At 37.0% G+C, this 12,262-nt stretch overlaps 1 protein-coding gene across 2 annotated transcripts in view; it reads left to right on the forward strand.

Moving 5' to 3' along the window:
* Positions 1-11,692, forward strand: part of opcml (opioid binding protein/cell adhesion molecule-like) — a 239,027-nt gene extending 227,335 nt beyond the window's left edge. For both annotated transcript variants that reach the window (XM_046861778.1, XM_046861777.1), the window contains 4 exons: positions 4,604-4,738; positions 4,845-4,965; positions 8,129-8,280; positions 9,916-11,692. In XM_046861778.1, coding sequence (XP_046717734.1) covers positions 4,604-4,738; positions 4,845-4,965; positions 8,129-8,280; positions 9,916-10,013 — 506 coding nt within the window. In that variant the 3' untranslated portion in view covers positions 10,014-11,692. The remainder of the gene's footprint in view (positions 1-4,603; positions 4,739-4,844; positions 4,966-8,128; positions 8,281-9,915) is intronic.
* The last annotated feature ends 570 nt before the right edge of the window (positions 11,693-12,262 follow it).

Below are 12,262 nucleotides of genomic sequence, written 5' to 3' on the forward strand. Positions count from 1 at the left end.
TACCTGGTTGACACTTACCAGTAATTCGCACTTATAAAACCTCACCTTTCTTATCACTTTTTACCTCAAGTTTGATCAAGTTTGAGTTCCTGGATGTTATATTAATAAGAGTTTGTTATCCATGGACTTTCCTGGATGTGGACAGTTTCTCTCTATCAGCTAAATGTTTAGTTTGTTCATGTGTCATGTTATTTTGTATTAGCTTTTTACTAAGCATATTTTTTGCACTGTATTTAAATTACATGACACTATCCATTCCAGAATGGTTTTAAGTAGACTCAGTAGAGAAAGCTAAAACCATTTACTTTCCAAAGAGCCCTTAATGAACCCTGTAAGAGTGAGTGTCTATGGTAATTAATATACAGTAAGTGTGTTTGCTTAGAATGATGTTAGTCCAGTTCGTTTACTGGCCATAAAGGTAAATGTCCATGGATAATATGCTGCACGCTGCATAAAACTGGGCCTTGTGAAATCTTCGGTTAATCACACAGTCGTATTCCTCTCCCCTCTATTTCACGTCAGGCCGAAATTACAGAAATGAGTAATTTGGTCAGATAAGCATAATTACCCTGCTATATCACACCATCCCCAAAGCCATGGTATTATGAGAGAAGAAATAACAACTTTAAAATGAGTGTGAGAGAGAGAATTTATTGGTGATTTAATGAGAGATTTTTAATGTAAAAAGGTTGCTGTCTGTTGATATTTGCTGTGCCTGGGGAGAGGTTATAGAGTTGCAAGAGATTTAAAAGTTCTGTCTCTTTTAAGTACTATACCATTAAGAAACAGCTTGATTATATTATTGTATTGTCCATTCAGTAGGTTTGATGGTGTGTTTATACTGAATAGCACTAATCTCACATTGCATTGTGCCTATAGGAGAATAAAATTACAAGTGCTAATTGGATTCAGATGAGCGAGACATGTCGCCTCAAGCTGCAAGAACACGTATAAATAAAAGGTTTCATACCCTGAGCATGTGGACAGGACAGGCTCAAAGGGTGAAAGTCAGTCAATTTTCTTTTGGTGGTCCTATTTTTTCTTAATTTTTCTTGTTAAAAACTAAAGTAGAGCATATATCATGGACATACATTTCTAATGTAAGTCCTTCAAAATCAATCCAATCTTTGTCCATGTCCTTACTATAGCTGGCTTGGCATCAAAACAGTGTTTTTTTGGGTTTTTTTTGCTAAGGCATATTTTTTACCTGAGTTAAACCATTTCTGTAACATTTTCTTTTCTTGCAGTCATTATGCCACTGCAAACTATTCCCTTCTGAGTCTGTATAAAGGTAAAAGAGCTGTCATTTCATAATAAACATAGACAAGGATTTCTTCCCGAAGGGTGTTTTTTATCAGATCTGACAAGCCCGAGAATGCACGTATCCAAAATTGGTTGCTTGGCTGAATCCCAAAACAAGTTCCAGTTGCATTAGCATTAGTATATTACATTAGGAAAAGAAAATCATCTTAATTTATGTGGTAAATATGGTGTATGCTCTATGTATTTAAATGCATTTAAAATGAGACTTCCTTGAAAGTCTATTCTGATTTTGCTCATTAGACGGTTGAAGTCTATTATTGTTAGCAATTAATGCTAACAATATAAAGCTGTGTTACCCAAAATAAGTAAATTAGTTGCAGATGGCGATTGAGGAAGGTAGTAATATTGATCTGGCGAGTGCATTTATGCACACATTTTAATTTAGTCTCATAAACAGAGATTGACAAAAAGACAGGAGGCGGAGCTTAAGGTTGAGTTGAAGATGCTATGATTTTCATTAGGAGTGATGAGGATAGACAAGATTAAAAATGAATTTATTAGATGGACCATGCAGGTAGGGCATTTTGGAGACGAGGTGAGACAGGCTCGATTGAGATGGTTTGGTCATGTGCAGAGGAGGGATCTATCTACCTACCAACCTACCTACCTACCTACCTACCTACCTACCTACCTACCTATCTATCTATCTAGTCTGTTTGTTAGCCCTAACCATAGAGAGATAGATAGATAGATTAGATAGACTTTACTGACAGTAAAGTATGGTGGTGGGAGCATCTTGCTATAGGGCTGCTTCACACAAGCTGGGACTTGGACTCTAGTCAATATAGAGGGAAACAATGATGCACACTTTCAAAAAACACTTCACCATGATATATATTGAGAGAAGAATGCTGAGGATGGAGCCACCAGGCAGGAGGAAAAGAGGAAGTCCAAGGAGGAGGTTTATGGATATGGTGAGGGAAGAAATGCAGGTGATTGTTTTGGAAGAGGCAGATCTAGAGGACAGGATGGTATGGAGACAGATGTTCTGCTGTGGTGACCCCTAACAGGAGCAGCCAGAAGTAGAAGAAGATCTCATAACCCGAGATATAAATATATCAAATAGTTGAAGAGCATATTTAATAGAGGAGTTGACATGGGATAGGTAGAGTAGAACATTATTTGTAAGTAATGAGATGTGATGCTTATTGCCATACACAATTAAAATGTTAAGGCCCTTATGTTAGTGTTGACCATAAATAAATCCATTCATCCTTGTCAGAGGCTTGATTAGCATCTGGTGAAAGAATTTGGCAGTCAAATATTAAAAGAATCGGCAGCTTTTTCAACATATACAAGCTCCTGAAAGGTTATCAGCGTCTGTACGGAACATTTCATAAAACCAGACTGGTTGTAACAAAAAAGCTCACTTTGTAATTATTAAATACTGGGAGAAAAAACTTCAGCCATATAGTTTTAGACAATTATATAGACTAGAAAGCAGACCAAAATTACTGTACTGCAATAGGAAGTTCTTTTTTTAGCTTGATGATGAAGACGTGTTTCTAGAATTCCTAGAATTGAGCCTGGCCTAGTAACATGGCTGCTACAAGCTACAACACTCCAGAAATTCAGGCACTTTCATATTCACCTTCACTTGATTGCACATGCCTTGACATTATCAAAGTCACAGACACTAAGGACTCCGAGTTCACATGCTTTTTGTGGCTGATATGCTCTGTATTGATTTCACCAAGCCTTTGTTTATTGATTGCTATCCTGGATTTGATCTTGTTTCTGGTTTTCTAATTTTGTTCTTGTCTCTCCTTGTCTGCAGTGCTTGTTAATCACCTGACCTTTGCCTGCACCTTGACCTTGCCTTTTAATTTAGTTATTTTTTTTATTGCCTGGATTATTTAAAAAAAATCAGTCAACCTGCACTTGTGTACTCATCCATGTTTGACTCATAATATGCAAAAAACAACAAACACACAAAGAATAGTGTATAAATTATAAATGCATTCACTGTAAAACAGCCACTATGAGCAACTTGGTCACAACCTTTACATAATTTCAGTCAGTTAGGTGCTTTATTAATATTTATTCATTTCCTCAGCAGTGTCAGTAGCTACCTTTCCTATTTTGTCACTCATGATATTGAATTTTTGCAATCAGAGAAAACTTATAAATGCAAATGGCCTGTTTTACTGCAGTAGGAATTTTTTATTCAGTCTTCAGTGCAGATTTTTTTCGTTTATTTATGTAGTGTTCAGTATTATTTTTTGTGTCAGTTGTTATAGCGTGACAGAGTACAGATGGTCCCTGAATTACGATGGTACGACATGATTTTTTTTATCGTTACAATGACGATTGCGATACGACAAAATTGTAAAACGTTTTTGCCTACGTTGCCTTGCGTGGCAGGCAAATGTAGCAGCAAAAACATAGCAGCAAATGCTCCGCCCTCCAATGGTCATCCACGTCATGCACTTACACTGTATAGTTTATTTCAAGGGTTTTTACGTTTTTCAGGGCAAGATGGTAAAGACATCACGCAGGGATATGTATACACATAGCCACAGATATTAATAGAAACCATGAAATGAATAGAATCATATTATGCTAGTTATATTATGTTAAGACAATTACAACTGTGTCAAAATGTTTTTGTTAAACATGTACATTGTCTGTATATTTTCATATATTTTTAAATCTTGCAAAAAGATTTATGCATCATACAAATATTTTGCAATTAAAATCACAATTTTCTAAGTTGTTCAAAGTTATCTTTTAGTTTAACAGATTTGCAGTACCGTCAATTTTCCCTTTACTATCAGGTGGACTATTATACATTTACATAAACTTAAGCTTTAATTTTAATAGAACTTAAAATTTAATGTTACTGTCAGGTGGACAATTACACATTTACATGAACATCAGCTTTAAGTTTATTAGATTTTAAATGTAATAATTATATATATTTTTAATCAAATATTTTATTATATTTGATGTTTTTATCCATGTTTTTTTTTTTGTTTTTTTTTTAGAGGACTGCCTGCAGTACCGCCACAGACCCCATAGGGGTCGAGGTCCCCTGGTTGACCCATGGTTTATAAATTACAGTGCTGTAAATTGCTTTGTTTTTTGTTTATTAACAAATTACATTATCCCACCCCATACTGATCACCATTCTATAAGACTCCTGGGTAGTCTAGACCATGTATCGACTCGATGATATATTCAAGTTACGATGGGATCATCAGAACGCATCTCCATCGTAAGTTGGGGACTACTTGTACTGCATATAATAATGACCAGATTGTTTGGATTTGTATCCCAGGTCGTAGATTCGTCAGCGAGGGCGAGTATGTTGAGATGACTGCGATCACCAAAGAACAGTCCGGATCATACGAGTGCATCTCTTCGAATGACATCTCACCCGCGGATGTCAGGACGGTACAAGTCACAGTAAACTGTAAGACTGCTGTCAGTCCCAATCGAACAAAATAAATGCCTGTATTTTCAATAACACTGACACAGTCGTTTATGATCATCATTAGTCTAGTGCATTCGTCCCACAGATCCCCCGGTCATCTCACAAGCCCGCAGCACAGGGACTGCTGTTGGCCAGAGAGGAGTGCTGCAGTGTGAAGCGTCAGCTGTTCCTCTTGCTGACTTTCAGTGGTACAAAGAAGAACGGCGGTATGTTTTTTCTTTACTTTTTTATGACAGTTCTGCAACACAGTGTTCCTTATTCTCCACAATTAACAGCGAACAAGAACACATCAAATCATAGGTTCAAGCAGCACCTTTGGGGATTTGTTGGTGTTCCAGAACAAGGCCACAGAGATTTGTTTTTAAGCTTTAGGGAATTGACTTGAGCACTTGTTTTATTCTGGTTTTATCAGTACTGTAACAGACTTACTTTCAGTTGCACTAAATGAATGCAAACATGAATGTAAAGAGAAAGTAGGCTTTGTAATGTAACACTAAGGAAGATTGGTGAGATAATAGCTGGCCTGGAACATAGGAAGCCTGAAAATGATGTTTGAAATGCTGTGAAACACGAGCACTTATTAAAATCCTATTCAAAGTATAGGCATGGCTCATTCATGCAATTATTAAATCAGCCAATCATCTGGCAGAGAGGATAGAGGAGAATGAACATGAAAACATTGACCATGAAAATGAAATACAAACTGGTTTCAGATGACAGAAAGTTTATGGTAACTTCAATTACCACTTTTCACAAACATTGTGAGCAGAAAAGCTTCTCAGAATGCACCACATTCGAAATCTTGAAGCCTTTAATAGCAGAAAAAGACAAAGCATGCCAGCCAGAAACTGAAATCTGAGGCTACACTGGGCAAAGACTCGTGGAAAACCTGACCTGCGAAAATTGCAAAAAGAATAGGTGACATTTTTACAATCTTAATGTAACTATTAACTTGATCTGTATCAGCATAAGTTTCTGCATTGCCCTGCTGCCACATGATTGGCACATGATCAATTGTTTGAATGATGTACACATGTACAATGTCTGTGTGTGCACAGCACATGAGGATAGTTTTTCTTTGGCTGTGTTTTTCGTTTAAAATGAAGAAGAATAGAAATGTAAGTGTGGAGCAATCGAAATGAAAGAGTGACGCATTTCACTCGTGTTAAACAAGATCCATCTCAGTATCTAGTTGTGTAAAATGTTTCAAAAAGCAATGGGTTTTTAGAGGAATAAATTCATATAAGAATAGTTTTAATGGAGGGTTGGATTCCAATCTTACTCAATTAAATGCAGGTAGATGTTTCTTCCGCTACAGTGGGCAATTATGTATTATTTGATACCTGAGGCAGGTCAAAAAATGTAAATCTAATGGAATCACCTTGTAACTGCTGTTATTCATTTGAAATTGAAATTTAGAGATGTGTGGGTGAATTGTATGGGGGGCTAATTCACAATGTAGCTATTTCAAGACATCCAATTGCAATATGTAGGATGGCAATGCCCTGTAAATGAAAGCAGGGAACTAGCAAGGGAAAAGATATTACACAATATGCACTGATTAAAATATAGTGCCTGTAAGAAATTTGGAAACAAAACGTTTTATGGTTTTTGAGAGATACATGCATGTTTCTTTTGTTTACAGTGAACAAGTATATAAGTGTACAGATGTTAAACTATCTTTTCATTGGGAAATCCTTCCTTAGCATGAGTAACAGCTTCACACACTTTTGAAATCCAGCCAGTTAGTTTCTACAAACGTTCAGCTGAAATGTTTTGTTATGCCTCTGGAAACGCATTCCAAGCATTTGGTGCTTGTATATTTCCTTCAGACCTTGCAATTCAATTCATCCCAGAGCAGTTCAATTGGATTTAAATTCAGTGACTAGGCAGGCCATTCCATGATAAATAACATCCATCTGACTCTGTTAGCTCTCTGAATAATGCTTACAGAGCCTTAAATTTTGCTGCTTCGTTGTTTAAGCCGCAGGGTTCAAAGCGTGGGGAAAAAGTAGCAGCTTATAGTCCGGAAAATACGGTAAATTCACTAGCGGTTATTGCAGCTTTAAAAACATTGTGGTTTGATGTAATTGGAAAAGGCAGATATGAGTACAGTGTTTGAAGATAAGTACTGGGACACCTGACTTATGCAATATGTGGTTCTTCCCCCAAAATATTACAGCAAAGCTAGAGGCTTTGTATTCGGATGTGGTAGCCTTCAATTTTTTTATCTTCACTTAAACTAAGAGACTCAAACCTATTCCAGCATGACAATGCACAAAGAGAGTTCCCTAATGATACAAGGTGGTATCAAAAGGTTTCGAGACTAATGGTGATAATTTGAGCATGTGCGTTACCACGTCAGCGATTTCATTATGGACAGCAAATTAAAACAAAGAGCAAACGTGAAATTCTGTATAAAATGGCAAATCTGGCACAGAGACGTTTGACATGGCATACATTTGACAAACGGCGATGCGGCAAAGAGTCGTTTGAGGTGTTTTGAGCGGAAGAACATCACTGCAAGATGATGAGAAATCAGAAAGATTTCTACACCCTACCCACCTCATGTGGTGTTTTTCCCCTTTACCCGAAGAAAGAAGATCCAGTTCGAAGGTTGCCCTAACCGTGACGCCATTTCAGAGATCCAGCACAAATCTCGGAAGGTGCTTTGATACATTTTAAAAAAGAAGGCTTCCAGGACAAATTCCAGAAGTGGCAAGAACGCTGGGAGCGCTGTATTGCTGTGCAAAGGGACTATTTTGAAGGTGATAGTGTGTAAACATAGAGAAATAAAGTACTTGCTTGTAAACAGAGCTAGTCGCAAAACTTTTTGATACCACCTCATATGGTTTACATGGATTGGAGTGAAGATCTCGAGTTGCCTGCTTTATAGGGATGAATTTAAATGCCGCCTATACCCCAGGCATCCTCACATTTTATCAGTACCTAACTTAACTAACACCATCGTGGGTGAATGTGCACAAATTTCCACAAGCACACTCCAAAATCTAGTGGAACATCTTCCCAGGAGAGTGGAGATTATTGTAATAGCAAATGGGGACTTAATGTGGAATGCGATGTGTGTAGATGAACTTATGCACAGGTGTCCACAGATTTTTGTCCATATAGTGCATTTGTATTATAGTTTGTACCTAACAATCCAAAAGTCCAAAACTTTGACCTGTGAGACCAGGTCCAAGTGAGAGCTCATTATGAACAGTGTACTGACTGACCTGACAAAAAAAAAATCTAAAAATTTAATCACCAGTTAGCTCGAAATGCTGTACCAGTTTCAAACCCAAGGTAATACTTGTTTTTCGGTTCATTAGAGAATTTGCACTCTCAACCTGACCTTGTATATTGCAGCCTTTTCAACGGACTCAACGGGGTCAAAATCGAAAACAAAGGTAAACAGTCCATGTTGATATTTTTCAACGTCTCTGAAGAGGACTATGGAAACTACACGTGTGTGGCCATGAACACGTTGGGAATCACAAATGCAAGCATAATCCTGTACGGTAAGGAAACCAGTTTAGTGATACAGATTTATGTAGCTCTAGTCATTGCTTGGTTTCACTAAGGCAAAGTGTACTAGCATGTAAACCACATGTTTGTACTGACTTCATTCAATCTAATCTCATCTCATGTAATCGCATATAATTTGTGCCTCCTCATTAATTTGTAATTAATTAATTCAATATTTAGGATACCCTTTAGCTGACATTTATTTAGTCATTTTCGTGAGGTTAAAGCAAATAATCTGGCCTTATAACGTTTGATACTTTTAAGCGATTTATATGTTGGTGTGAAACTGTACATATTCCTTAGAAAGTAATTAACACGTTGCCAAAAAAGGCTGATAAAATCCTCGATATCACTTTTTTTTTAACTTGAAAACAGTTTTTTTGCTTACATAAAAATAGTTGTGATGTGTTTCTTGATTATTGTGCTAGTTTGTTGGGTAATGATGTGTTTTCCTCATTCCTGTGAGAGAAAGTATACAGTTGTTTGTTATTGCTAGTGCACTTATAATGGTGTTTAATCGGATTTTTAAAGAAAAGAAAGATTTTAAATATGTATATAGGATTTGAGTCAAGAATTCTGAAGTTGCTTTCATTTACATCAGAGACTCTGCTTGTGTTATTAGCCTAGGAGAAGACAAGCAGAAATGGTGCTGCCACAGTGTTAGCATGAAAGTTAAGCTTTGAAAGCTAAGCTGTTTCGAGTGCACAAATTCAGAGAGCTAGAGAGACTAACAGACTAAACCTCTGCTGGTGAAGCCAGGACTAAAATCCTACTCACTTTTAGGACGTTGTCGAACAGCAATGTGGGTAATGTAGTAATAGTAGTGAAGACCTTTAAAAAATAGAGCAACAGATACATGTGAAAATCTATATTGTAACACAGATTGAAACTGGATTGGTAAATTATTTTTAGTCGATTTCTTTAGTTCTAATGTTACATTTGGTTTATTATATGTAAATTCAATATGACATTTTTATTCTCTATCCTTCATGAACTATTATAGTGTTTTAATGGGAACTTCCACATGTGAAGTACCAGTGTTAATAAAAATTCATATTAAAGCCAAAGAAAACAATATTGCTTATCATTTGAAAGGAAAGAGTGTCAGAGTAAATGGTAGAGGTGGAAGTTATTTGGTTAAGGCATTGGCTTGAGTCTGAAGGTCATCAGCTACACCAAGCTCCCACTCTTGGGCCCCTGAGCAAGGCCCTTAACCCCATAGCTGCTCAGTTGTATGAATGAGATAATTGTTCTGTAAGTCTCTCTGGATAAGGGCGTCTGCCAAATGCCATAAATGTAAATCTTGATGTAAGCTCAGAAAAAAATGCTGTTGTGCCATCTCAGGTTCAAGTCAAGGCAGGAAATATATATATATATATATATATTTGTATTAAATAATGGATGTTTTTAAGTTGATTTATAGGTTTATTAAACTTTTTTTTTTACTGTCATAGTAACAGATTAGCAGACCTGTCTGGTTTTGCTTAATATTATTTTTCTTCAACGTGAGCAGTTTCATTCATTACTGTTTCAGATACACACGCACACACACACACCTGAGTGAGAGCACTTGAGTCATATAGGAATGGTGTAAGTGCTCAATATGTGCTCTTTTTCTCTCTCCACAGGGCCAGGAGCGATACATGATGTGAACAGTGCTGCACTTTCTCCATCCAGCTCCGTCTGCCCATTGCTCACACTCATTCTCTTTTATCTCAAGTTTTGATGCTAGAGACTGCATCAAACAACTACTGCATCAGCTCCTCTCGGCATAACACAAAGACAGACTCAAAGTCCCTAAATCGTTAGCAACAAACCATTATTATTATTATTATTATTATTATTATTATTATTATTATTATTTGGTTTGACCTTTTTTGTTGTTGTTGTTTTTCCCTCCAGGGGTCGGGCTAGAAAATAGATTTGGACTATGAGTCTGTCCCATGAGAGCATGAGACTGCAAAGGATAGGGTTCTGTGAGTAGCTGGTGAATATAGTGGGCTATCCATTATTATAATAATAATTTTTTTTTTCGTCAAAGAAAAGCAAAAAAGTCACTTGATTGTTTAAAAAAAAAAAATACATGGATGGTTTTGCTCGGTATTGAAATGTGTGAGTCGAGATGTCTGTGCCATGTCAGCTTTCCTTGTAAAAGAATTATGGAGTTCTTGCAATGAATTCTTCTTTTTAAAATAATTGACAAAAGTGCAAAAAATCATGTGATATTTGATTTACCTGTACCTGTACAGATGTATACAGTGGAATACTTACAGTTCATTTGAATATGAGTGAGGTCAGTCTGTGCGTAAAATATAGCTCATTTTTTTCTGGAAAAAAAAAAAAAAAAAAAAATACAAATACAGTCTGGTGTGTATAATAATGTTCACCCGTCACTGAAATGATGTTCTGATTTTGTAAAGAAGGACTGCTGCATTACCACACACACAGACAGTAGGTCAGTAGGTTAGTCTCCTTACCTGGTCTTTTTAGAACCTTATTTTAGACACTCTTTACAGTATTATGTACACATGTAGGTTTAGGCAGTAGGCAGCACACTGGATTTGCAACGTTCGATGCAAGATTCGTGCACATTTAGAGTAACACACTTACAAATGGTATCTACATGTGGATACGAGGCCCTGAAAACCGCATGTGTGATCAGACGAAAACGTAGAATTATTCATGTACTTTTCCTGAAGTTCCTGTATAATTTCAGAGTCTCCTGTTAAATGGTGACCATAAGGTTATAAATAGGGATGCATCGATACCATCTTTTTTTCCATCACAGACATTTGTGTTTTGGCACTCGTCAGCCCTGATACACTGATAATGAAACCAAAATGTGTATCATGCATATTCTTAAGCAATTACGGACCTTACGGTAGATTTTATTTCGCTCATGTTGCGTGCTGCCATCTGCTGCTAGCTACGAACGCCTATAGATATACAGTAGGTTTTAAAGATTTTTCATATAGTTCTAAGGATGCTGTAGTTCCGCCTTGAAGTCTGCTACGCTTTGATTTTGCCATTAATCGTGAAACACGTCCTGTCATTTAGTGTCGTCTGTATACGCTCGGCTTCGTGCCTCGCGTAGTGGTATCGAATTGCATCGAATGTTGGTATCAGGACAACGAGCTCCAAGCACACTACTGGACTGAGAAACAGTACCGGTATTGGTATGGATGCACCCCTAGTTATAACACATACGGCTCAGAGGTGAGGCAAACTCTTCATTAATTAAAAAAAAAAACTGATGTTTTATTTCATTGTTTGTTTACAATCTGTTGAGGTATCTTACCAGTGTTCTCTCTCAGGTTTTAAGGGATGACTTTAATTTTTGTGTGCCTGTGAATGTCTATGCTTAAATCCTTATGGCAAAGGATATTAAAAATAAGGCCAACACCATTATTCGTTATGGTTATTATGCATGATCTATTTGTGTCTCTTCTTTCTTTTTTTTTTTATTTTAAGTGCATCAAATACATTTTATTTCCAAGCACACACAGACATCAATGCAAAATATGCACACTGAATTTGAATATAGTCATTATGTACAGGAGAGATACAGTACAGTACAACCCGATGTCCAAAACCCAAAGCCCACCCATCCGCAACCCATAATCCCCCTGTGTCTCTCTCAGTGCTTATATGTAACCTTGATAAGCTTGCCACTTTCTCTGTCACACCTCTGCACCTGTTACTCTCCCTCTAAAAGCAGAGCTGGAATACAGTCAACACCTTAATGAGGAGATTTGGATGCTTCCCAAGGAGAAACAGTTATCAGCCCATAACATTACACAAGCTAGCCGCACACTCACAAACACACACACATATACACACACATGCCTTGCACACCATTCTGGTAGAAGCTACGGAATGCAATCGTGTACGCGAAGGTTTTGCAAGAACAAAAAAACACCATCAACTAGTTCACAATGCAACACACACACACACACACACACACACACACACACA

Source organism: Silurus meridionalis, chromosome 11 (assembly GCF_014805685.1).
Source record: "Silurus meridionalis isolate SWU-2019-XX chromosome 11, ASM1480568v1, whole genome shotgun sequence".
Lineage (NCBI taxonomy): Eukaryota > Metazoa > Chordata > Actinopteri > Siluriformes > Siluridae > Silurus > Silurus meridionalis.